Source organism: Columba livia, chromosome 1 (genome assembly GCF_036013475.1).
Source record: "Columba livia isolate bColLiv1 breed racing homer chromosome 1, bColLiv1.pat.W.v2, whole genome shotgun sequence".
In the NCBI taxonomy this organism is placed as follows: Eukaryota; Metazoa; Chordata; class Aves; order Columbiformes; family Columbidae; genus Columba; species Columba livia.
This window is the reverse complement of record NC_088602.1, coordinates 99,457,757-99,485,290: the sequence shown is the minus strand read 5'-3', so window position 1 is coordinate 99,485,290 and position 27,534 is coordinate 99,457,757. Positions and strand designations below refer to the sequence as shown.

General features: G+C 39.1%; 1 protein-coding gene across 1 annotated transcript in view; it reads right to left on the bottom strand.

The window, feature by feature from the left end:
• Nucleotides 1-639: 639 nt before the first annotated feature.
• The window catches only part of MED14 (mediator complex subunit 14), a 38,588-nt gene continuing 11,693 nt past the window's right edge, over nt 640-27,534 (bottom strand). Inside the window, exons 6-31 of the mRNA XM_065070047.1 lie at nt 27,332-27,460; nt 26,874-26,981; nt 25,914-26,046; nt 25,218-25,368; nt 22,121-22,232; nt 21,358-21,483; nt 20,414-20,492; nt 18,737-18,896; nt 17,806-18,000; nt 17,095-17,229; nt 16,595-16,671; nt 14,506-14,666; nt 14,083-14,229; nt 13,905-13,996; nt 12,627-12,779; nt 12,136-12,405; nt 10,644-10,799; nt 9,969-10,080; nt 9,190-9,321; nt 7,978-8,160; nt 7,063-7,298; nt 6,412-6,591; nt 6,105-6,212; nt 5,537-5,662; nt 4,741-4,930; nt 640-1,221 (exon numbers count right to left, since the gene is read on the bottom strand). Of these exons, the coding sequence (XP_064926119.1) occupies nt 1,148-1,221; nt 4,741-4,930; nt 5,537-5,662; nt 6,105-6,212; nt 6,412-6,591; nt 7,063-7,298; nt 7,978-8,160; nt 9,190-9,321; nt 9,969-10,080; nt 10,644-10,799; nt 12,136-12,405; nt 12,627-12,779; nt 13,905-13,996; nt 14,083-14,229; nt 14,506-14,666; nt 16,595-16,671; nt 17,095-17,229; nt 17,806-18,000; nt 18,737-18,896; nt 20,414-20,492; nt 21,358-21,483; nt 22,121-22,232; nt 25,218-25,368; nt 25,914-26,046; nt 26,874-26,981; nt 27,332-27,460 (3,725 nt within the window). The 3' untranslated portion in view covers nt 640-1,147. The remainder of the gene's footprint in view (nt 1,222-4,740; nt 4,931-5,536; nt 5,663-6,104; nt 6,213-6,411; nt 6,592-7,062; nt 7,299-7,977; nt 8,161-9,189; nt 9,322-9,968; nt 10,081-10,643; nt 10,800-12,135; nt 12,406-12,626; nt 12,780-13,904; nt 13,997-14,082; nt 14,230-14,505; nt 14,667-16,594; nt 16,672-17,094; nt 17,230-17,805; nt 18,001-18,736; nt 18,897-20,413; nt 20,493-21,357; nt 21,484-22,120; nt 22,233-25,217; nt 25,369-25,913; nt 26,047-26,873; nt 26,982-27,331; nt 27,461-27,534) is intronic.

Here is a 27,534-nt window from a genome sequence, read left to right as displayed (position 1 = left end):
AAGAGCTACAGCTCTGACAGCAGGGGAGGCTTTGCCAGCAGCATTCGCCTGCCCCTGAGCACAATGAACACAAAGCTGCTGGCAGGTATGGGAATGCTCAGACCTTGAATCCAAACTAGTAGCCAGCAAAATAGCCAGTCTTTTTCAGACGTACTCACGTCACCTCTCAATTTTACCATCTGTTAAGTTGTAAAAGACAGAAATAGAAAAATCTTTCCAACTGAGTTAGAGAGGTGTCTGTAACTACAAACTCCATGACAGATGATAAAAAGTGCTTTCTTCCACTAAACTTCTTTATGATCATAAGAAATGAAGCATCTTTTTAGGTAATTACTGGTTATTTACACAATGAGGAAAATGAACAAACTCTGGTTTCCTATGACTTGGAACAAATCAAACCCGCAGAATAAATAAAAAAAAACACCCACAGACAACCACAACCTGTTTGTTTGTTTGTTGTTTGTTTTTGGTTGGTTTTGTGTCTTTTCTTTTTCTTAAATTAGCAGCACATGCGTGCGCGTGTGTGTGTGTGTGGAAACAAGGTCGCATACAGACAAACCCAAGTAAGTGTGAATACAAGAGATCTGGCCAGTGGCTACAGTGGAGAGGAATAATATTTAAGGTTATACAACACCCAGGTTAAGATTTTTTAATCCAGTTTATTAAATATTGCTTTTTGGGGACATGTTTACAACAAGCCCAAATAAATTGTCTAAGGATTCAAAGCAGTCATATTAAAATACAGCTTCAATATAAAGTTTGTCACAGTTTTACAGTATTCAAAAATGACAGACCTGCCTTAAAAAAAGACTATTACACCAAAACATAAGAAAAACAGAAAAACAAACAAGTTTGGCATTTTCATAATCTTTATAGTATAAAACAGAATATTAAATCTATTACCAGCAAGCTGATACTTCAATCTGTTACCTAGTCTGAAGTGTCTCCCGTTAAAACACACTATACAACAGCACTATACAAAAGTCGTGGTGATACTCATTTGATGAAAGTGCATCCCTGAAAGTTTGCCAGTTTATTATAGTTAGCTCTTAAAAAAGGTAAAATTAAAACGTCCTCTTTTAACTGAAGGCTTTATAATTTTTTTTTTTCTGTTTTGTCTCACTTTCAGCCTTCTTTTAAAAAGTGTCTAGGGACGCCCACCAGGGGGCAGCGTAAGATTAACCATCAAATCACGAACGGCTGCAAATATTGTGCATTCACCTGGAACAGGGAAAAGAGACAGGTTAGCATCGCTCCCCGACAGGCCCTCACGCCAACAACCTCCCCAGGCAGCGCCCGACACCGGCTGCGCCCGCACCGGCGACCCCAGACGGGCACGGGCTGGCCGTACGCGCAGTGACCGGCACCCGCAAATCCCAGGGACCGCCAAGGACGCTGGGATTTGCAACTTGTTTTATACTGAAGGAACTCCCGCCGGCTTTCCCAGCCCGACAGCTCTTGTGGGCCGTGACACTGCAAGAGGCTCTTAATGTTTAATTCCTTTTGAATGTCACGTTGAATCTATACGAGAATTTATCATACGTGGCACTGCAATCTGAATTTTTCTGTGTGTTATTAATTAAAAGGACTACATCTTCTAGAGAAAAAAACCCATTTTTTTCAGCTTCTATTTGTATTGATTTAAAGCAGAAACTAAACGCTTCAAAAGACTCATGTCTGAAGCAGCTGGAAGATGTTTTCTGTCCTAAGCCTAGTTCTAGAAGCATTTCTAATTCCGAGACTGGGCAAAAGGCAGAAATCTATTTCTTCCAACCAAATTGCTCTGGCTCTAACCTTGACATCTAAAATGCAAAATAAAATACAGAGAAAATGGACTTTTATTTCAAATAGCTGAGATCTGATACACAGAGAAAAAACCAGCCACAGCCATCTAAAGATTTGAATACCAGTATTTTTTTATAAAAACACATGCACATTCAGAAAGAGTTTAAACAAGTTAAAACCAATAGCATCAAAAGGGTTTGATTAGAACAACAAAAGGTGAAGTACTAGGCAGCTGTGACTTTCATCTACTGAGAATACTATTAATAGCCAGTGTCATACCCTGGTCACTGTGGGCTGAATTTTTCCTGTGTATTTCAAGAAACATCAGTTAGAAGACACTGAATTTTGTTGCTGAAGGAACAACAGTATGAGAGAAGGGATATGAGTAGAGCCTGTTGGGATGCATCAATCCTACCTGCCAAACTAGGGATTCTCAATTATTTGGGGCAAGTCATTACCATATCAAAGCTACAACTCTGGGCTAAATATCATCCACTGCATCACTGAAAATCAGACACCGAAAAATGCTTAGTCGTGAAGTGCTTTAAGAAATATCATGAGTCTCTTGAGCTCCTCTCTAAGGGTCACCTCCAGCATCTGTAGGGACTTACATTTCCTTACCAGATTGATGTCCACTACATAATACATGTTGCAGCCCTACAGCTCAAATTTAACCCTGTTATTCCAGGGCTTGATTCCACCTCAGTTCCTATAATTACTTCCCCAAATAAAATATTTTTTCCCATGGAGACACAGGTAAAGTGATCTGAGAAACACAACATACTCACAATGAGTCAACATTTTACTGTTAAACTGCCCACAGATCGGAAAAGAAAACTCTTCCAAAAGAACTTACTTTTCAGGCACTACCATTTTATTAAGAGGAAAATTAAGCTGAATACAAAATACTTTCTCACAAAGAGAGAAAGGTAAAAAAAGATACAGCCAAAACGAGGCAACACTGATTACGGGTTACAATGAAAGTGCCAGTAATACCATACGTGCATGTTGGGAAGCCCTGGTCCTTTCTGACTGAAACAGTGAAAAATTCACTTAACCAAGCAAATTGCAATTAGTGCAGCAGAAGAGCTAACACAGGTAGGAAAATCCTGGGAACAGCACAATAGCATCAGGAGAGAAAGGATACGCATGTGGGATCTCCCTCGTACTCCTGTTGTAAAAGAAGTCTCCCAACTATCTACTTGGATCTGTTGGCTCTTCTATCACCTTTCAATGGCAAATAAGGTATCTTGTTCTCTTTTATCAGATAAAACAACATACGTTTTAACAGTAAGAACACAGGAAATTGCATTTCAAGTGTCCTCAGGGAAAATCGTACTTCAGCTGGTGGTATGTAAATAAATAAATAAATAGATAGATAGATAGATAGATAGGTAGATCGATCCAGACAGACTCAGCCTTTATTTTAGAAATCAGAGGGAAGACTACTAGAAATGTCCTCTGCTCAGCTAGGTACACTCTTCCTTGCCTGGATAAGGTCCTGTTTGGGGCTACAAGATCTTTTTATACACGTTTTTTCCCCTGTCTCTACTCTGCTTCCCGTACCGCACTCCAAAACTACATAAAAACTTGCGTGACAAACACAAATTGTCTATCCTGATCCATCTAATGATCATCAAAAGACACCCCACCTGGGGTACTCAAAAGCAGCTTGACTATTACTCCCTATGCTGCAGCACTTTTACCTTAAAGCATAACTTAGTGCAATAACAAAGAGCAAAACAAATTATTTACCCTTCCCCACAATAGGGGAACTCAATGGGGAAGCACCTTCCAAAAGAAACACCTGAAGCTTAGTTAACATATCTTGAAAGAGAAGTGCTACTACACAATCAACAGTTCTGTACCACATACAGAACTCTTACAGGTAACCCCACATGCCCTCAAGGCTATTCTCTCTCTCCTATTTACCTATGCTATTACTATATGTAAACCAGAAAATGCATGTTAATTTAAATCTCACAATTTTCAGAAACGTATGCATATCCACATCAATTTAAGATAAACATTGCTCATGTTCTAGCAACCAAAACAAATCATCAAGCATAGTTAAAATTACTGCATAACAACGAATAATTATACAGAACAGAAGCAGAATTCAACTTCTGGATTCACAGCTTCAATCTGTTCACTGAATTACTGAAAATAGGCTTCGTTCTTCAGCATGTCACTACAGCAGAACTGAAAGGTACTGTTCTTATGAGCCATCTATGTATTAGGACCCCACACCACTGCTTAAAGACAACATGCTACCCAAAGAACCTGTCACCATTGTTCAATGTTTCAGATATTAAAAAAAAATAAGTAAAAAGCATGACAAACAAGAGGGAAAGCAAAGCACACCATCACTCACAGCACACTACCTATAGGCCAACGAACATTCAGAACAACCTATTTAGATCTAGCACTTCACAGCACATTTGGTGGACAGAACTGCATGCGCCTCTGTTAGTGTACACACTGACAAAGGAGTATACAATCGCTCCAACTACCTTTTAATCATTCACAGCACGTGGACAAGTTCTCATAACTATTTTAACATCCCTTCATATTCTACTGTTAAGCTCAATAAATTAATAATTAACCACGAAATCTGACACATGACCATAGCATATTTCTTGTGACTCATTCTGGGCCCATTTGTTAAAAAGTATGACTCCTACTGCACTGCAAGAGCTGGGCCAACAAGAGGTGCATTCTATCACTTGGGCAGAACAGCAAAATCCAGCCTGAATCATCAGCATAACCTTCTGCTGCACTGCCAGTACTTGCTATTAACTTATGTATTGCCTGTTGCATCAGGAGTTTGTAATCACTTAAGAGGTATGATAGAAACTGAGAAGAATTCAGACTCAAGAGAGGTTTAGTTTTACACTGGAGATTTGTCACAGATGTCTGGGTGAAGAGAATATATCTACTGGACATGTACAGTACCTGGTCGTGATGAATTCAGTTCAGCAAACCTCTTTAGAATATTGCTAACCATCATTGGAGCAGCAACAGAAGAGTTCTGTTGCCTCGGAATGTCAGCCTGTTGCGTTGTACCCGAAGCCATATCATAAATAATTGGGACAATAATACTAACAGCTTCCTGTGGGACTGTTGTTTTCTGTGTTAACTGGAGCTGCGAGAAACAAAAAGTGTGTTAAATTGAAAGACCACGTAGCTCAGCACAACTTCAGATAAACATTCTAGGCCTACAGACATGAACTTCCACCCCCTCAGTTTTCACCCATCAATTCTGTAACAGAGAAGTTATCAATCAAGTGTAGACTATTTTCTTCTCAAAAGCACCCTACAGGGACCATTGCCTCAAGGAAGACACTAATACAGATTTGTTCTAAACATCTCATTCCTGCTGTCCCTTCTCAGCACCACTGATGTGTGTATCACTTACTCTAGGGTGGTTAGTGCCTCAAAGAAGAACAAAACACCCAGAGGTTGAGCATCTGAAGATATCCACAGCCCAGAGGGAACTGAATTTATATATTGGCAACTTCTCACCAAGAACACAAAACATGAAGAGTTGCTGGGCTTTTATAGGAGGGAGAACAGGAATACTAACTGAACTCATTACAAAAGAGATGAACACAAATCTAGGCTTCCAAACAGCAGAACATTTTTAGCTATTACAGTTGTCAGATACAGCCTGCTTATGTTTTGCTACTAACTTGTGATTATTTCAAAGACATGCAGCCCACAAAATTTTAAAACAGATAGCTCTACTTACAAAAAACAACATTTTGGATTTCAGCACAACAGCAGGTGTTCCTGGAGGCGCAATTGGCGGTGCACTGGGAGGAATTGTTAAACAAAACTGCACATTCCATTTCAGCTGACTTGCCTGATCAGGGAACTATTTAGAAAGAGCAGCACAGAGAAAGAGCAGCAAAGGTTTCATGTCAGTAACATATGTTGATATGAAGTAGGGAAGCATTAAAAAGTAGCATGTATCTCCCTAGCTAAACCTGCAGATGTTGCCAAGTTTAGCATAAGTCAAAATAACTCTGAAAGAATTGAGCACAGGATAAACAAGAATACGATGGGAATTATTCCAGCCAGCCCATTCATGTGCCTACAGTGCAGCAATGTGCCTGCAGTTTCTCAAAATCACCAGTTTAAAGGAGAAATTTTGGGAGTTTCAGGAGAACTAGTGGTAAAATGAAATCTTCTGTATTAACACTACATAACTTATATAAACTTAGAGTAATTTAAGTGTTTACAGATAAAGATACAGTACCTTTCCTAAAAAACATAACAACCGAAGTTGGGTGAACTAAAGGGAACGGTTAACTTACCAGCTCAAGTTTCATGATGTGGACACAGTCCCTGAGGATATGCGTTGGAGCCCCTAGTAATTTTGTGAAGGCTATTAGGGTGTTTGCTTTAAAAGGTGGTCCTGCAACCTAAAGAAAGACATTATTTAGTACTGCCTGCTTAGCTAATAACTATGTAATATAATATGGTAACCAGCATACACGGGTGTTAATTTTATATTTTGCAGTCCTTACACATGCCAATGACAGTCAGCAGTACCACTCACACCACCACCAGAGATTAAAAGCAATGCACAAAAATGTAAGCATTACTGATCTGAGTACATACCCTTGTTTCAAAGAACTTCTCCAAAACCTGTAACTCCTCCGATTTCCACTGTCCTGTATTTTCAGGTGTTACTTTCAGTTGCAAGGTCTGGTTGGTTTTGGGATTGAGAGCAACCCTGCACTTCAGTGCCTCCGTCTTAAACATAATTACACCTGGTTCATTGGAGTTTATTAACTGTAGCTGCATAAAAAGAAGTATCACTTTCAGTCGATCATTCATTAAATAGCATGAACTAACACACACATTCACTTCCAAGACTGTAATGGTTAATCTGCTCTCTTTCCAGAAAGAAATATGCTATGTTTGTAGACAGGTAAAACTGCCTTGAGAATGAAGCTTATGCAACATCTGGCTTATTCCTCAGTCACTGAATCAATGCCAAAGAAGTGAAGAGGCACACACTGTCTGTCCCAAACCCTAAAGCAACATTCATGACTGAGTAGTTCAGTTATTGTTAGCTAGTAACTAATTTCTTGAACGCTCCTTGCCAAGTAGTGGCATCCATAGTAACCCTGTGGCTATTCTATTACAGTTCTTATATTTGAAGCATTTCAGTTTGTGCCTGATTTGAAAGACGTGGTACAGAAGCACGGAAAAGAATAGTTGTGAAGTCATACTTGCAGGTCAACATTAAAACAACATAAACCATACCGTTTCTTGTTGTATGATCCTTTGAAGATGCCTCCTCATAATAACTGATCCAAGGAATCGCTCAAGAGGGGAGCAAAGATAGCTGCCAGCTAGTCCCGGCACAAGCCCAGGGGTAGGAGAGGGCAACAGCAGAATATTCAAGGCACTGTGGGTGAGGATTGTAGGTATGGATGCAGCCCAAGAGCGCTGAGGTAGTTTACGAGGTGGAGGCATGCTAGTCGGCATTGCTTGGGAACCTATTGATACGGAAAAAGTACTTGCAGTAAGGGAGGATTTAAGCAGAAACGTAAGATGTGTTCACTTTATTTGTTGTCGCTATACAAGCAATGAGTTCTCTGGGTCAAAGCTCATCCTTCTTATTTAAGAAATTTGGCTGCCTAGTGACAGGCAGACAGACAAAGTCAAAGAATTAGAGTTTTGACCCTCCACCTGTGCAAAAACTCTCAATAACATTAAAATCCTACTCTCTTCTCTTTTTGCAGCATACCAGCAGATAGCAGGTTTGTATAACAAACTCAATGAGATGCAAAGATGGCTAAATCAGTCGTGCAAGAGCAGCATTACAACTCTGTGATGCGAAAAGTTAGTTATTTGTTTAGGCAAATATGCATATCATCGCTTTCATTCTGAAGAATTTTCTCTCAGTCATAGAGCTCCATAGCTTAAGATTAATTTCTGCAGTGCAACAAGAGGTATCAGTCCTGATGACGTTTATACTGTATGATCTAACTTGTTTTCCATTTTTTTTTATAGAAGATTTTAACTAGGGCAGAATAAAGGCTTAATTTCATTAGGTACTTTACTGCACAGGGCAGTAATGACTGTTAGGCTGATACACAAAACGACCAAAAAGAACAGAACTAGCGACGTTAAACATGAGTGTTTCACCGTTATAACACCGATAGAGAAGCCTACTTGTTCCAGCTCGTGGGGAATGAGAGGCATCTGGGACAGGTGAATGAAGGGAAGGGTTGGCTGGTGACATTCCAGGCATCCGTGCTGCTGGTGATGGACCAGAGACCTGGGGAGATCCTGGCCAGTTCCCTGCACGCTGACTGGGTGACATCATGGTGTACGGAGAGCTTGGGTCTATGGTACCTACAGATGTTACAAAACCGTTACTATTTTTAAAATAAGTACAAGGTTTTCTAATCTAGAAATCTAAAAAGGGCTTACCAAAATCTGTAAAGCATGCAAGTGTCTGCAAGCTTTCAGACTACAACCATACAGAAAACATAATTGGGAGGGGGGAAGAAAATCAGGATACAGATTCAAGGGTTTTCTGGTTTCATTTTTTAAAAAGTACAATAAAATTGAAGGTTAAAGCGAATCAGCATGTTCAGTACATAATGGGATCTAAACTAAAAAGAGCTCTTGCCTATAGACCTGGACTTCTACTGCTCCTTAGCAAATGAAAGCCTCAGCTGGACTGTTCCTCATCTATTCAGTATCTCGCTGTTATTTCTGCTATAAAGACTGATCAGAACAAGCTTCTTAAAACAGTCTGTTGTATATCTATCTCACTTTGTTCATTCTGACAGTTAAACTTGTGTGCTAAAATTACAATCTGAATTGTTCATTTATTGTGCTCTATGGAATGGTTTCCAATGCACTGTGATTACAACAAACAATTGTTTTGGCAGATTTCCAAAAAGACTTAATAAAGGAAGCAACCAAAAGCCATGTTGCTTGGATATAGGTATGTCAAACCAGCAAGACTTTGACAATGTTTTCAAATTGCACGTATTTGAATTTCTAACCTCTTCCAGCTATTTTTCCAGGAAATGTAGGCAGTGAAAAATCATTTCCTAATCTAACAAGAGACAATGCTCATTAAAACCTGCAGCTGCTGTTCTGCTACAAGACCACACAGAATTTCCCCACATTAGTAAACATGAAAGAGGGACTGACAGTCAATTTTTAAAACGTTAGGGACACCTCAACGTGCCATGTAGCTACTTTTGACTACTGTTAAGAGTTACAGCCACAGGTATGAAAACACCTACTTAAGCCAATTACAAAACACCAATTTGAGTTCTCAGTTAACTTAGGTCTGTTCTGGAAGACTTCAAGAAGCAAATGTGCCCTCCCTGCCACTACAGATACACCTGCCAGTAAAGAACTCACCATGTGGGCTGGCAAAGTTAGCTGTTTGTCCCATTGTGATTCCAAGAGAGGAAGGTGAGGGAGTTGGACCAAAGGACGCTGGTGATGGTGCTCTTAGAGCTCCACTAGGTGAGCTTGCAGCATGCAAATTTCCTGATCAAAGACATCATGTCATTCAACATAAGCATTTCCCATTTTTCTCTGATATTTTTTTCAATCAACTGCTATAGCTATCTCCTTTATAGGGAGACAGCAAACAAGATTCCTGAGAACTTGGTTTTGCACTCAAAGGCTTTATTTTGTGCATGGATGAGCATTATATTTTCCAGATTGATTTGCCACACAAAGGAAACTCTCCAAGATATTTGGCTTGAAGAATGGCATTTCCCCCATGCCCAGCCCTTCCCCAAACTTAAATATTTTTCAGCTGTTGCTCTGTAACAGCTGTGAGCAGAAAGCAGAGCTTTGGTGATTCAAAGTTTTTCTGAAGAAGCAGGTATTTAAAATTAACAGGTTTTGATCTGAGCAAGTTGTAAGCTGCAAGAATGAAACAGTCCCAAATATCACACAGCTAAAGATAACAGTTTCACTGAATTAATTTTTTTTCTTTTAGCTTCAAAATGTACTTCCCAAAACATGCATAGCATGACTTTGCTTTGCTATTTTTCCACAATATAAGGTGCATTCTCTTGGCTAACCCGGAGTGAAACACAGCTCAAATAACAGACAAAAACATCCACATTTCCAAAAACATGCACATTTCCAGCACATGATCAGCACACAAGCTCTTAGTCTCTTACCTGGTGACTGTGTGTGCATCATAGAGGGAGACGGTGTCACTGTGTTGTGATAGGAGGTGGGTGGAGAAGTGAGAGGGTAAGCTCCCGATGCTCCAGCCTGTTTTGCAAATGGCTGAAATTGGCAACACAGAACAACGAAAACTTTTGATCATTTTGTACTAAAACTAAAATTAAGTATGTGCAGAAGAATACTAACAAGAGTTCAGTCACCACATATGAAATCTTACAGGTCAATCAACACGGTTGTTTAATTCTCTCTATCACATTGTTCAGTGCTCACTATTTTTTTCAGTGACTTTTTGCAGTTTTTCCTTAGGATATAATATCTCTGCACCTCATTCTTTTTTATCTGCCACCCTATAACAACAAAGCCTTCTGACTCCCCTCCCCATCTTTTATCTTAACCAGTCGTCTTCCCTCCCTCAGTCCTTTGCTTCTAAGGCAGCAAGTCTCATGTGACCTTCCAAAGCTGCTGTTCATATGCCATGGGCTGTTTACACTGGAATGAGAAATGGCAAAATAAATTAATACATTTTGCCCCAAAGGGAATTCCACAGCAGAGCAGTTTTATAGTCTCCCTTCCAATTTTTTACTGCTAATCCTTTTAGAACATAAGTTCTTCAAAACCTACAGGTGTGGAAGACAATAATGTTTCTTATTTTGCCTGGAGGGTACCTGTTGTTGTGGTTGCTGTGGTTGCTGCTGGGGTTGAAGCTGCGATATCAAAGAATCCATCATGTCTCCTCCAATAGGAGAAGGTGGGTTATCGTCCTCATTTACAGATCGTCTTCGTGCATCCTGATTGCTGTCAACAAACATGTTCAGGAATGTCTGTGGAAAAATCAGTTTTGTTAGCAATTTCCCCATTTAAATTTTATTTCATAAATGAGTACAGTATTTGCTGAGCTGTAATACTATCTTTATCAGCTACAACACATAAGAAACAGGCACGTGTCTAGAACTGAATACTAGTGGGCATTCATTATATACAGTATGAATAGTTTGCAAAATGTTTCACTTCGTAATCAGAGCTTCTCAGTGGATTTTTAATTCCCTTTTCCTTTTAAAAAGGAATCTTGCATCACCACCAAACAAGAAACCTTGCTCACTGACAAAAATATCTCTAGTTAATTGAAATATCAGCATTTTAGTTTTTCCTGGGAAAAAAAAAAAAGAAAAAAAAAAGAAAAAAAAGAAAAAAAAGAAAAAAAAAAAGAAAAGAAAAGCCTACACTTGGAAATAGCTGTTCCAGAACAACTCATCGCTATCCAGAAACTACTGAGCTGTTGTATCACACCTACAACTGCTCTGTTTGGGTAAGAATGCCCAGGTCCCCTCCTCCATAGCATTCTCTTGTACCCAGAGGAATTTGCCCACCATCTTGAATTATTTCTTCTTCTACCTTCCCAATTTAATTCTCTTATACCTTCCACTGGTATCTACAATCCCCTTTCTCTTCCCATTAGCTTTCCACTTGTTACTTGTGAAAGAGAGAGATGCTTAGGATCAGCTAAAAGCAGTACCACAGAAACAAGTGTTCAGTTGCAACCGTCAGAAGAAAAAAATAGCAAACTATTTTGTTTTACAGTACTTTCCAGTATTTCAGTATAACCAGCACTGGTGCAAGCTGTCCTCAGCTAGAGTATTCTGTCAGTGTGCACAGATTCATTTTTCAGGCCAGTACTTTATTCAGAAGCAAAGCCACAGGCTCCTGCCACACACCGATGGAAACTATTTTAAAGCAGAAGTTTCCATCTAGAATCATCTGACACGAAGCATTTCCTCATCTGCAACATAGGAGCACTGTCCTGCCGCACAACATAGTTTGTGAGGAACAATTACTGTCAATCCTGAAGAATACATGTAGTCTAGTCACAAAGCTTCATTAAGTTTTAACAAAAGGATGCCTGAACTAGCCTCTATGTTATTTTACATAGAAAAGAAAAAGACCCCTTACACTTGATGCTAGTTTTCTTAAAGGAAATATTTTAATTCAAAGTAATTAGCAAATCTACTGATAAATCAGAAAACTCCTTCTGTGCTCAGAATTTTGAAGGGCCTGCAGCTCTTCACAAAAAAAGCTTCACAAAGCTCTTTGCATCAGATCTGTACTTCAAATTAGAAGCTCATTTATTTACATCATGCCAGAAAACACAGAAGCGGTCACCTTTAATCCAGGTGCAGGGTAAAAACCTTCAACTATTTTGCTGTTGTCAAAGAGACTGTACGCCCCATCACGTATTGCTACGACGCCACGACTCCGGCAGTAGATGTCAATGCAGTACATATTCCTGAAAGCCAGCCTGATATGCGTAGGTGACTGTGGCAGAATTGAGAAACACTGATAGGCAGTGTTGGTGCGTTGAGTCAGACCCAGCATGGGCACAGTTGGAAGTTTGTTGATGGCATTTAATGGAGCCTGAGTGTCAAACAAAACCTGAGAGAGAACAGATAGTGAGAGATCAGGTAGCTTCCTTTTAAGTAAAGGTCAAGGAAAAGGGGGCACAGGAAGGAGACAATCTTCCCCAAGCCACCTTCTGCCAATGAGATCTATAAACAATCATAAAATATACAAGTAATTTTGAAGACAGCAGTTTAAACAGAATTCAGCTCTTAATTATCTTGTACTTCTCTTGAGAGTAGTTTTTAAAACATTACCTGTAACAACTGCACCACATTTGGTGTTTTATTAAACATCTCCTGGAGCTGGTGCAGAATTGTGTTGTGACAGTTACTGCAACCTGAGTTTGGGCCAACAGTTCCCAGCGAAATGTGGAACTTCTGGAGTATGGAGTTCCACTGAATGCTGATCTGCAACATCAAGAACATGAAGTGGTCTTGGAAACTAGAACAATTATGAAGTTATAACAAGAAAGCTGGTTGGCTGTCATTTTTAATCAAATCTCAACAGATTTCTAGCTCATCCTCCTCAAAAGTTGTTGAAGTTCTGAAAAAAAGTACTGCTAGCTTTAACATTCATTTAGCTAGCCGGATTGTTGGCAACCACTAAACTAGAAAATTATTTAGCAAGTCAATCAGAAAGAACAAAAGCTTTTTCTGCCAAAGGTGAGATAGAGAAAATTGAACTTTAGAGATTCATGCCACAGAGAACCGATTAATGAGTTGCTTGGGGTGGTCTGGTTTTCCCAGGTACAGCACACAAACCCAAGAACTGGACATGCTAATATGTAAGGAAGTGACCTCCACAACCCACACTGCTACTCTTGCTACTTATTCACTGTGCCAAAATAATGCACATAGAAATACTCTCAAAAATTCAGCTTAGAGCATGATCACAAAAGCCTTCCGGGAAGCAAATTTCAAGTGCAGCAGCTACACACAAAAGTACGTTCTCAGTCTGTAACAACCATGCACACGCTTTCTCCTCTACCTTGCATTTAATGCAAGGGTGTGAGCAAGTACACATTTCAAGTAATTAATAAGATGTAAATTCAAACACTAAAGAGTAAGCTAGAGTTCTGAACAAGGGAACATGCATTGTTACAAAATAACTAAGGACCACCTCATTTCAAAGCACAGTACTACATCTAAAACTTTAGAGTCCTTTCTTCTAAAGCAGTGTTAAGCACACAGCTTAGATATATCCATATACCCCCAGTATATAACAGTGACCAGTAGCAACACTTGCCATAAGTTTGTCAGAAAAAGGCTGCCACACTAGCTTTCATCAATCAGCAGCACACAACCGTCCTTCCCACATTTTGAAGCATCTTATACAAAGTCTCAACAATTTTGAACATCTAGTATCCTAGCAAATGAGTAATCTGGCACTCTCTTTCACCCGTTTCTACATTTTTCAATAGTAACTCCACAATAATGCAATACAAGGAAATACGTTGTAGCACAACTCGCATCTCTAGGCTTGCCCATTTTGTTTTCAAACATACATTTTAAGTGTGCTTAGGAGTTACTTACTGAGCTCCCCTTGGTAGTTCCATAACAAAGGATAAGTTTTCGGTAGTTGTAGATACGAACTTCTGAAAAAATGTTTAAGTGGTTGGGTATGTCTTTGAAGAGAGACAGAAAAAAGAGTGAGAAAACCATAGTAATCTGCACACACATCATTTCTATGAAAAGGAGATGATTTCCGTACCTGGTAAGGATCGTGCAAACTCCAGGACACATTCATACAGGCGAGCAATACTGTTCCAGTCATTAAGGAACATCTCGACAACTTTGCGACCTCCAACTGGTTCAGATAACTGGTTTTCATACGTCAGGTAAACATGACGGGTTGGTCCTGCAGTGTTAGGAGGTGGTAAAGACTGATTAAACTAGCGGTTCCTAAACTGTGGTTTACACACTATGAGTAAACTGTGGCGAGTGACCAGAAAGCATATTTTAATAATAAAAGTGCATCAACTCAGCAGTCAAAATTTTGATTCAGATGCATTGTGGTTTATTAAAATTTTAAGAGCAGACAGTTGTCCAGTAACACCAAAGCAAAGAACTACTGGAATAGACAGTGTAAACCACAAATAAACAAAATTCACCACTCTTCCTAAATAAAACTTACCTTGTTCCCTGGATGAAGTGCTATTAAGTGGACAGTTTGCAAACACCAGCTCAGCCACCCACGTGCGGTTATTTCTACCTTGTAATCGGAAAGTGCAATCAAGAAGAGATCGGTCCAGAGCCTTCTGCGTTTCCTCGTTTACACCTTTACAGGGAGGAATTCTATTCATGAAGAAAAACAGATCTGGGTTATACGCAGTACAATTCCAAAACTAAAAATACTACCTTCCAACATTTCCTGAAGGACTTCCAAGTCTGGACATGAAAGAATAAACAAAACAACAGCAAAGACAGCTGGAATGCACAGTGAGATAGCCTGTTCCCCTTCAAGGACTGTAGTAAGTGTGTTACAAAAGCACTCTGAGCTAAGACCAATTTTTATTTGGATTTAACAGCTGCAAATTACAAACTGTTAAGGGATCTGCTGAATTGCCCTGATCTCCTGGTGAAAGAGGACAGCGACATAAAGCTTTTATACAGAGAAACAAATAAAAAAAAAGATGAAAACAGATAAGTTCTGTGGCAAGCTGAATTAATAAATCGGTTTGCTTCTAGAACAAGCTCACTCTAAATGCAATGAACCACCCGGTTGTTTAGTACACACTGAATTTATTCGTATCTCAAGGTGAGAATTGAGCTCAGGGGCACAGACTAAATAAAGTTTAAGTAAAAATATGCTGAACTTTTTCAAATCCCTTGAGAGTCTATCCAAGAAGTTCCATGTACCACCTTTAACTTCAGCTCTCAAGTTCTCAGTACTTCTCTGCTTATATGCAAAATTAAAAAGGTAGGTCCTGATGCACTTAGAGACTCATGCCTTTATATCACTGTACACCTCTGCAGCACAAAAGAGGAGGCTTTTACTCTAGAACATATCTTTGTTGTTTTGGGGTTCTCTCTTCCTTGTGTTTTGGGGTTTGTTTCTTTTTTTTATGTTTTAAATTGATATAATCTCTTTTAGTTTGTAACACAATCCCAAGTTTAACTGGTGAGGCTTGAAGCAGGCTCCAAGAAATGTGAAAAACTGTCTGGAATGTCAGGCAGAGACCACTATGGTCAACAGTTGCAGGTCCAATTAGCGGCTGGTTGTGGCTGGCATTCCTAGGGGTTAACACAGGCCAATACTGTTTAACAATTTTAATAACCTACGTGATGCAAAGGAATAGCAAGTTTGCAGATGACACCAAACCGAAAGGAGCACTTAACATGCTGGAAGACAAGGCTGCTATTCAGAGAGAGCTCAGTGGGCAGGAGGAACCTTGTGAAGTTCAATGAAAAATGCAAACTTGCACTTGGGCCCAAAGAACCTCAAGCAACAGCACAGGGTGGGGACTGACTGGCTGGAGAACAGCTCTGCAGAAAAAGAACTTGGGGGCCTGGGAGCCAGACTGAACAGGAGTCAGCAGCGAGCCCTTGCAGCAATGACTGACAGACGCATCCTGTGTGCTGCACTAGCTCGGCAATCAAGTGACTGCTCCTCTCTAGTCAGCATTTGAGATCGCTGTGCCCAAGGAGGGGACAAAAACCCATGGAGACTGGAAATGCAGTTGATCAGCCCTGCTCTGAGCAGGAGGTTGGACCAGACGACCTCCACAGGTCCCTCCCACTCTTAAATTACTGTGCAATTCTCAGATGTTTCCTCTGCAAGTTTTTTAGCATGCACTTGTCTTTTCCGGGATTCCTTACATTTTCCTTTGCAGTATCCCATACTAGTAATTGTCAAATAACATATGGAGTATGTAGGCCTCTGATCTGATATTCCAATTACATGTTTGTGAATCATCACCATATCTTCCTTAGCACCACCTCGATTTTAGGATTGAGGACAGTCAGACTCTTTTCAGAGCTCCCCAGTTTAGGCTAATGATGGAAGCAAATTATAGTTGGCTCTGTGTCTACTCTTAATTCTCCTTTCTCCAGCACTGCTTCACAAGAGAGTGCAAGACACACAATAATTCAAAAACAAACCAAAAATCCAAACCCCCCAAGTCCCCTGCCCTGATATTTTTAGTGTTACTCTCCAACAATCATTTTTTTCTCTCAAGCATATTTAGAGTAATAAAATGAAACACAGGAGTATATCCTCTTACTTTAATAAACGTATTGAATGGCTGAATCCATCTCCTTCTACTTGTACTCCTTGGTGGGGAATGTCCATATTAGATAACTAGGAATGAACAAGAAAAATGTTATGCCCAGCAAAAAGTCCAGCAAAATAACTAACTTTTTCGAGGATTCTTTTTTTCCCTTAAGGGTGACAGATGTTTCACATTGTCAAGCATTGGAAAACCAAAAAATAGTCTGTGCAAATCTGGTATAAAGTTGTCTCCCACCCCCTCCTGCAAGTGTGTCTTTCATCCTCTCATTTTCCCTTTTCCCACAAATTTTCAAGCTTTTTGCTGCGCCTGGTATTAGAACCAGCTTTAGCAAGACAAGAGCAGCCCAATGTGGAACATCAGTCACCACAGCTCAGCTGGCGGGGAAGCTCCAAAGTGAACACATGACCACAAGTTTGCCAAATAGTCGCATCCAGGCAAAAGAATCAGAAGTAGCAGAGGGGAAGAAGGGAACAAAGTATTTAAACACATACCTCCAAACGAAGCCCTATAAATGGCATATTTGTGTCACACATGGCTACAATATGAGCTAGCACTTTGTTGAAGGCACACATTTCTCCCGATCGTTTTGGTTTCTTAGGTTCTATGGAACATGGATCACCAGACAACTAGAATTAAAATAGAGATAAATGTACTTGCACATTTGGAGTAAAGATTTTGAAAATATGGCAGAAAATCACCTCATTCATTCAAGTTTTAAATTGATCACACCCTGAGCACGAACTCCTCACAGGATCTGGTCTGCTTCAGGACTGAATCAATTCAGTTAAAGTAATTTTACAATCACCTCCTTTCTTAAAACAGTATTTACCTATCACCAAGCCATGTCAGCCTGACCTCAAGAATTAATTTGTATCAGCCCCTGCAAGTCTTTCAAAGACCACACAAAGCATATCACATAGATACCAATGCTCTGTGTATACAAGCTACTCCAGCCACCTCAGCAGAGTGCTCTGCCTGGGCTCTTTAGAACAGCTGAGAAAGCCTGGCATGAATTAAACCACAACAGTTGCAAAATAGTTTCTCAACATCTCCCTGGGGAAGCAGCCAGGGAACCAAGCCACAATATAAGTAAGATGTCAGCCATAGAAACTTTTGAAACAACACTACCTGGTGTTGGTGCTCAGAACATGCATTCAGCTTTCACACTCTATAATGAGCCCAGTGGCTTTTGAAGCACGTACCTTGCGCTTGACACCACTTTTCATTTGTTTCCCACTTTTTGTGTCTAGTACCAACTCTTCAATGTTTGGTTTGAACTGCTGTAGTAGAAGTGCAGTAGCAGGGCTGTCATCTCCTTCAGCATAGCTCACAGAGAGAAAATGGTATTTGTACTCTAGTTCTGTGGGGTTGCCAGGAACATCAAACATCTCCACAACCTATAATTAAATGAAACAATAAATTGAGAAGACCCTCAAGCTAAGAATACATCTACATCAGTTCCTATTAGCCCCTGCCAAAGAAAAGACATCAGTCTTCTTGAAGATATTAATACTGTGGGCTAGGAGAAGGATCCAAGGAGAGAAGGAAGACTAAACTTTCATGAAACATAAAGAGAATGAGAAGGTTGCTGAGTAATAAATGTGGGAAACTGCAGCAGGTCTGTGGAATCCTTGACAGAAAATATGAGAGTAGAGATCAGCCTTGAGATATTAAGATTTACCCTTGAGAAGGATGGGAGTAAAGGAGTATCCGGAGAGAGGAGAGATGTACCCGTGAGAGAGAAGGGGATAGAAGAATAACATGGATGATAGAAAAATTAACCAATGAGATGTTAGTGCTGTAACTTGTAACCAATAGTGAAAAGACACATGAACTGGTAAAATTGTATAAAAATGCACTTGTAGCAATAAATGGCGTCTATTACTTTCATCTTGAAAGAACTTGGTCCATGTTGTTTGTCCGTCTCAACCGCGAAAAATAAACCTTAAGTTCCCTCCTCCCTATGAGCCTGACTGCTTAACAAACCCACTGAATGCGAGAAGAGAGGGAGAGAGGAGCGTCAAGGATGACATTGGTCCCTTGGTTCCCATGTTAGAATTAACAGTACAACACACAAACTGTCTGGTATATCCATGCCTAGGAGTAAAAGAGAAGTATTTTTCAGTTACTTACAATGTAGTACTGTGGAAGGCGCGTGAGCTTGATAAACAATTTGTGTTTGGAAAGGTTTCCCACTGGATGGCTCGCATAATTAGCTAGTTGAAGAGTTTCACTGCTCACTGTAGGCAGATGTTTTATAGACTGTTTGCAGCGTTGCTGTCCAAGCCAGAACCTTACATTGAAATAAAGGCATTAGTAGCCTGAGACTTTTAAAAATTATTCTAATATAGTGCTGTGTAGAGCATTAGTGTCAAATTAAGAGTCAGTCATATTCTAAGTCAATATCTATCATTGCTGCACAAGTTATACACGGAACATTTCAGTAGTTTATATTTTGTTATTCCTATCATTACATATTGCTTTCAGCTTGACAGCTGTTAATTTCAGAAGAAAAGCTCTGAACAATTTGCTGAAGGAATAAATACTTTTTGTACACCACAATATAAAATTACAATATAAAAGAAAAGGGACAAATAAAACCACATGCAGGTTACAGTTATTTTACCATTTGGAATCTTTGATTAGTTTTTGGTATAGAAAATAAAATCTTTGCTCCCATATGCTGATAAGCAATATAATAATAAAAAAAAAAAAGTCACCAAAGCTGGACTAATGTCACTCTTGTTTATGTTATAAACAAACTCATTCACCTGAATAAGTTTGGACACAAAGAACCACATGACGACACCAAATTTATTCTAATGTTTGGAATTAAACTTTTTCTACATCAATAGATATCGACTACAGTGGCAAGGCCAGAAAGCATAGCTAGGCTTGAAAGGGGCTCAGAAAAGTGTGGCTTGGCTTTTCAGTGAAACTTCCACTGAAAACAGTAGTAGAAAGCGTGGGTGCTCAGCATCTCTCCATCATGACACCTCATTTATTCTTGCAGATACATGTTAGATATAGCTGTCCTAAAAAGACATTTTGTGGAACTGTTTAGCTTCCTCAAAACCTGCAGTGCTACCCAAGCCATTATCTCGAGTACATTATTTATAACAAAGGGAGGTTGATTACTTTCTCCAGGGTGCCAATGCTTCATGCATCACCATGCTTCTTTTATAAGCAAATTCCTCAAATGGAGGTTTCACCCTGCCATTAGCTCAGAGTACAGGGAATTTCCAAAGCAACAGAGCAAGTGGAAAAGGTTTTAATGCAGATGCAAATTGTACTTGTATTATTTGCTACAATCTCTTATACGAGCCAAATGTATCTTGTGCCTAAATCTCAGAGCTTTATGGAAGGAAGATTAGAGGTTTAAACCAGTAAGGGCTGAAGTGTTTGAAGAAAAACAGATATTTAAATCATCCTAGGCCACTTCCTGGTTTTCCCTCTGTATTGTGAGAAGGGAGATCATTCTTGCTGAGAAACAAGCAGAGTTCAGCTGTAGAAACAGAGTGGAATAAAGGAGGTGAAAAGAACACGAACACAAAATGAGATACTCAGTGAAGCAAGTGGTTTGCTGCTGACTTAAATTGAAAAGACTTCATGCAGAGTGTGCACACAGCAATGCATGAGGTGTAATTTTCCCCACCCATTTAGAGGAGATGACAAATAAAGTTGGTTAGAACAAGGAGAAAGTGTATTCCCTACTGTAGTAAAACACAAAGCCATGCAGGTGTGATCATCCAAAATAAAAAGATGGTGATTCATTCCATGCAAACTAAGTGAATCATTCAAGTCACTTACTTGAGTTGCTGGAGCCAAGGAATGATACGCTTCATATCATCATTAACAGACTTCTCTATGTCATCGAGTGTCAGTTGATCTGCAAGAACACAAGGTGAGTGAATGGTCTTAATACCCGCTCTTCACACAAAATTTTCACCTTTCCATCAAAGTGTCTCATCTAATCTAACAAACAACCACACAATCATAGAACAGGCCAGATGGGAGGAGACCTCAAGAGAACATCTGGTCCAACCTTTTGTGGGAAAGGGAGCCTAGATTAGAATACCTAGCACCCTGTCCAACTGCATCTTGGAAACCTTCAGTGATGGGGAGTCTCCCACAACCATGGGGGTTGTTCCAGGGATTGATTGTTTTCACTGTAAAAAATTTCTCTCGTATTGAGATTAAACCTCTCCTGTACACCTTGTAGTTTTTGCCCCTTGTTTTCCCCATGTGGCTCATCACAAAGAGATTAAGACACATTATAAATTATCCATAATGCTTTAAAACCACAGCAGCATGTTATAAGGCAAATAAACTAAAATAAATCATTTTCTTAAGTAATCTGAAACCTGAAGTTATATTGAACAGTAACTCGTGATGCATAAGGTCACATAATACAATTTTTAACCACGCTCACAAGAAATGACTGCAGCCATTAATAGCACAACCCAGGAATCATAAGTTATAAACAATGTGCCTTGCAATGATGCCTAACAATATTTAGGCTGCTGTCCTCTTAAAATACACCTAACCAAACTGTGACGCTGAAGCACAAAGATCCACTTCTCTGTTCCTCAAATGCAAATACCTAGATGATGACCCAAGTGTGGTGTTCATTTGCATTACCATTATTTACCTACAGAACTTCTCAGATTTGACCGAACTGTTCACATAAAATCACCTCCTAATGCAGGATTCTTGCAAAATATTAAATACAATGTGGTTTTGCACCTACTTACCAACACCATACAGCATCAGTTGAAACATGCCAGAGTGAAGATCAACAAATACATGTAGGCACTCTGATCGCCCACATGGTTCCAAAATTGGAATTACAAGAGTTGGAAGAGCTGTCTCAATGAATGCTAAACAAAAAATAAATGTTAATAATTTGGCACAAAATTCAGGCTCATCATATTAAAACTTAACCCATTATAATCACAAAACCTGTTTGTTTTTATAGAAGCAATCTTCACTGGCACATTATTATGCTGTTAACATCACGAAGAAGGAAGTGAATATGAGAATTTATCTGTGAAAATAGTGCTAGTAACAAATCAATAAGAAAAGACAGACCAAATTTGGAGGATGTTATTAATCCTTGAATATGTTTTAACTCACTGCTTCACAAGTATAAGCTCAATTTGAATCCAATAGCTTCAACAACAGCTTAAGCAAAGTCTTATCAAAGCTAGCTCAAGACAGTGAAGAATTTGCTTGCAATTCTGAACACATACAAGTTTTCCAGGAGACAGCTTTTAACCCTTCAACCCAGACTATAACGTTCTACCAGCTTAATCTACTATACCGCATTTAGAGGTATGAGTTATTTTACAGTTATCAATGCAGAATAATTTAAAGCTAAGTTGTATTAATCCTGAATGGACCTCCCTTTATTGTTTTTTGTATTTATTTAAATGAAGGAAAACAAGAAATACCAGGAAAAAAGAAAATCATTCCTAGGCACAAATGGAAATTAACTTGACAGTGGAAAGCACATACAATTGTCATTAGTGTTGTAGCTCTTTAGAATGGCTTTCAGCTCCTGGAGTTTTTGATGAGATCTTGCATGGACACTGTCTATTAGGAGTTTTTCTATTGATAGGTGGTCAATCTGTAAAAAAGGAATGTATTTGAGCAAGTTTAAATTCAACATGTAGACTTTATGCATTAGCACGCTAGAACAAAGCTACTTGACTTAATAAAACAATCGCTTAAGAAAGAAATTGCATAGAATTGTGGTGACCCAAAGGAGCTATTAACATGAGTATTTAGATCACTATAAAATATAACAAATTAACATAAGATTCTGCCTGTGCAGCAGGCAGTGGGAGGGTTTTTCAGAAAAGACTAGAAGAAACTGTAAAAAAAAAAAAAAAAAAAAAAAAAAGTACTTTCACAAACTGTGCAGTTACCAGTCCATTTGCAGACACACTTGCTCTGGATCAAGGCCAGAATATAATATTTTCCAGCTTAGCATCCACCTGTTTAGATCTATTCTGAGCTAAGGGATAAAAAAAACAACCAACCAACCCAACCAAACAACAAAAAACCCCAAGCAACCAACAAAAAACACCAAAAAACCCCCACCACAAAACAAAACAAACACACAAAGAAAACCACAAACACAAAGCAAACAAAACCCCCAAAACCCTCACATCACACCAAAACAAACAACCAAACAAAAACAAACAACAAACCAACCAAACACACCCCCCCCCCCCAAACAACACACTATTAGGATATGATCGCATCTACGCAAAACACATATGTAGCTATAGTGTGAAATACAACACACTATTTCTAGTCCTGGTAACAGGGTGACAACACGGTGACAACACACTGAAGCTGCAGCGGGAAGACAGTGAATATGAGCAACCCTACTGAACCTAGGAGTGTCTAGAGGCTTGTTGCGCAGCCAGCACTGAAGTTTATGCCACCACTTATATTAACTGTAGCTTACCTGTGCAACTTAAAGTATTTGTATTTATATCCCTTCACATTACAGTCATATTATTTACATAATTTGCAGAAGCAAAACTACAGATTACTGCAACACCTTTCTCTAATTAATCTCACATTGCTTTGAAAACTCTTCAAGGTGAGGTGAAGTAAAATTTTATTATAGCATAAGAGATAAATGCAGAAGAGGTTTATACCAGAATTTCAGCACATGCCATTGTGCATACCAGAATGACCTTCCCCTAAATAGTAGCTTTCCAAGACAAGGACTTAAAAATCAAGTGTTTATCCATCCACAAGAGCATTTAAACTCAGCAGCTGCTACGAGTTAAATCTTCCTCAAAAACAAATGACTACAGCTTCTATAGCTACATCCAATTTTCAGTAGGTTAATGTATAATAACCTGCTTAGACAAACATATTTGTTCATGCCACTGTTTTATATAGTATCTTAAATAAACAGAAATACAGAGCACTATCTACGTCATTGCAGCTGAGATGATTATTCAAACACTAGAACAGCAGTGCATATACCACAGCTGATAATTTTTTTTAAGCTCAGAGCAAGTAATTACAAAAGGAGTTAGCATTAACTTTGATAAATTTCAAATTTACAGTGGCCTCATATCTTAATCTACAGACTGTGACATGATTTATTGAGCTTAGACTGCATCAGCTCCAGCGGAACTTCAGCAGATGTTCTAGATAAAGCACATTTTCCTAAATTTAGGCATAAATGCAGTATCTTCACTAAACGAACTGTATATTTAGTAGCCTAAATATGTTAATTTATGCTCTTAAATTAGTAAATTTAGTTAATACTAACATTTTTACTCTAGAAATAGGGTAGAAGGCTACTACGCTCCACTAAGTTTCCCACATTCCTCTGTTGCCCAAACAGATGAAGTTCTTGACATTCACCATACAGAGACTTGTCTGTCAGACATGGTAAACAAGATGGACCAAGAGGCTCAGATACAAAGCGTATACAGCCAGTGAAGGCTATCATCAGTGGAAGGTTCTGCAAGACAGGTGAAGCACCTGAGCTGGAGAGTTTGTTCCTGTGGGAAAACTGTACTGAAAGTTTGAAAACTACACCACTCACTCCAGTTTATGAACTCTCTTAAAAAACTCCAATACTGTAAGAAATAACAACAAACACACATACTGATATATCACAGCCAGACTTGCTGAGCAACTTACGGAAGACTTGTTATAAAACCTAAAATGCAGTGTCTCTCAGATATCATTAACCAAGGTCAGCATTATCACCAGTGAAGTCTTATCCAAGCAGGAATCTGGCTGCATTGCTCATTTCAGATCATTTCAACAATTCCACCTTTAACCTATGGGAATTTGATCAATACAGAGGCACGTGCAAATAGGCCACACAACATAATGTGGTTAATGATAATGTAAAATCAAGCTTCACCTAACACTTGCAACAAGCAAACCACATTAGCTCCTTTACACAGGATTTCCAAATCATAATGTAAGATTTTCTAAAGTGAATAGCACTGCTGGGTGGTGAATTCAAGCAACATGGGGAAGCTGATTTTCAGAGGAAGTTTGCACATCATCTTCGAGACATAAACGGGAAGAACTAGCTCTCTGTAAAGCATTTCAAGCCAAACAGAAACCATAACTGAAACTTTGCTGTTGTTTCCTCCCAGTCTCAGCACTCTGTCTCATATGTGATATATAATGCACTGTAAAGTAGGTGTAATTTTTAAGATGAAGTCAAGGCAAATAATTTCACATAATCACAGAATGGTTGGGGTTGGAAGTGACCTCTCAAGATCATCTAGTCCAACCCACCTGCTAAAGCAGGTTCACCCAGAGCAGATCACATAGGAATGTGTCCAGGCAGGTTTTGAATGTCTCCAGAGAAGGAGACTCCACAACCTCTCTGGGCAGCCTGTTCCAGTGCTCTGGCACCCTCAAAGTAAAGAAGTTTCGCTTCCTGTTGTTTGTAACAACAATGTAAGGTCCAAATATAAACACAGCACAACCTAGAGTAAGTGCGGACTAGAAATGGCTCTTTAAATAGAATCAAAGTGAAACAAACCAAAAATGCAAAGCATTTTTAAGTTTTTTATTTACAAAACTCGATGCCTACTGCAAAGCAAACCTTTACCTTCATGGCTCTTTCCATCAGCTTGGAATCACAGGCTGGCAGTGGAGGCTCATGAGATATCTGTAAGGGTTTTGAGACATCAGTCTCATCAATCTTAATAGTGACCTTATGAACAGATGCAGTCCCTGTTTTCCTGCCAAGAACCTGTTGACTTAAAATAAAGAGAATAATTAAACCATATAACTGGAATAGAAGAAAATAGACTTTTTCAGCAGCTGATCCTTGATTCTGAGTTATGCATAAAAATAAGATTATGTCAGCTGAACTGAAAAAAAGGCATTTGTTTTAGTCTACACTTTAATGCAGAACTGTTGGTAAACTATAACTACAAGAAGAAGTTTTAGATGGCTGCAAATTCAACACAGAATCAGATTGCTTTTCAAAGTTTTTTCTAGTGCAAGTCAAATGGTAAATACAATGAAAGAATGGCAGAGAATATTCTAATTCACTTTTTAAGTTAGATATCCACAAAAATACAAGCTGATTTATGACCATATCCACTGTTCTCCTGTACATTAATGTACACCCCTCTACCTCTTTGCACTTCAAGCAAAATGTTTAGATAGTTACAGGAATTTAGGAGTCTCACATCAAAAAGAAAGTACAATTCTGAAAATTCTGGCTAAAGCTTAGTAAATGAAACCCTCCTACCATTTAATTTATTGTTTCTTAGTAGCCCTTTTACAATTAACTTACTTCCAAACAGAGAGTGAGAGACATTTCCCTGCATGATATCGCTCCACTTGCACAAGGTCGCCCCAGCGCTCTCGAATCAGCATTAGTGTTTGTGAATGCAAGACTTCCAACTGAAGTGCTAAGCAGAAGGAGTCTAACGAATGGAGTTAAGAAAATACAAGAGCTCCAGAGAGTCTGTACATTATACAAATCCATTTGTCACAAAAGTCAGATGAGACGCTGTCTGAAAACACACTAATGTATTAATACAAGATAAAGACAGATAAAAAGCATCAAATATTCCTCAATTTTTTTTCCCCTTTTAATTTAAACTCTTATCTAGGGCAGAGTCTAAGACAAGAGGGGCACAATAGCTTTGTTTTATAGATTTTAACTCTGATCACCTTTTACAGAAAAGAAGATTACTAACAAATAAATTCAATTCACCTGATAGTTAACACTAACCCCACCCTTCCATGGTCACCCTAAAATAACATGATTGATTGTTTCTGATGAACCTGTTCCACTGAAAACCATTTCACATCATCAAGCAATTTGCCTTTTACACTACTTCATGCATGTGCTATATCCCATTTTATTATTCACACAGGTACAGTGCAGTTAACACACCATCATCACCCCACTGTCATTCTTGGTAGTAAGAATTGTCAGCTCTGGTATCTTCCAGGTCAGCACTTCGTTCTATCGCCAAAAATCAGCACGTGCAGTCAGCTGCTGCTGCACTGACTTACCACACAACCTGCTGTCTTGAGTACCCCACCTTTACCTTTGCTGATTAAGTGTGTAGAATCAAATTTTACATACTGCCCCACGAGATTGTTTCCAAGATCATCATATTTACTCCACGTGTAGACATTCTCCCCCATCTTAACAGGCAATCCATCATACTTGACTTCCAGCTACTAGGAAGAGTAAGGCTAAATTACACAGCTTATTCGGAAGCAACTTTCAGAAGGATACGCAGACAGTTGTACATGTCCTGAAGTGGTTTTTCATCAGCAAACAGCCGTGACTGGACCAACTGATGGATGAAGTTGATCTGCATGCTGTGAACCAAGGCTCGGCCATCTTTCACCAATTACAAATAATTCACATTAGACATTATGAAAACAGGTATTTAAAAGAATAAGTTAATAAATTACAAAGGAGCAATTGTACTGAGCAATTTCCATACCAGAATTTCTAACAGAATAACAAAATCCTTGCTTTACTCTGCTTTTTTCAGTCAGTCTACTACACTGTCACAGTCTACCATTAGTAAGGTATCAAAAGTATATAGAGCAAGGTGAAAACAGCACAAGTATATAGAGCTTCACTATCTTAAGTTGTGATATGAAACAGACCCTGTATGAAAAAACCTTACACAGCATCGGAGATGGACATGATAAAAAGAAGGTGTAAAGGTCGGATTTTTTTACCACCAGTTTCCTTGTCTTCAACCAAAATTTCCAGTTTGAGAAGGCGCCAGGGGATGTCAGGGTCATCACCCATCACTGTCAAGGTGGCCTCAAACTCACCCTCAACTCGAAACTTCACACGGCCATTGGCTAAGGAAGAAAAGAAAAAGTTTTATTTCACTCACTCTCCAAAGGTGCTTCAAAATATCAGTGTGGTAGCTCCT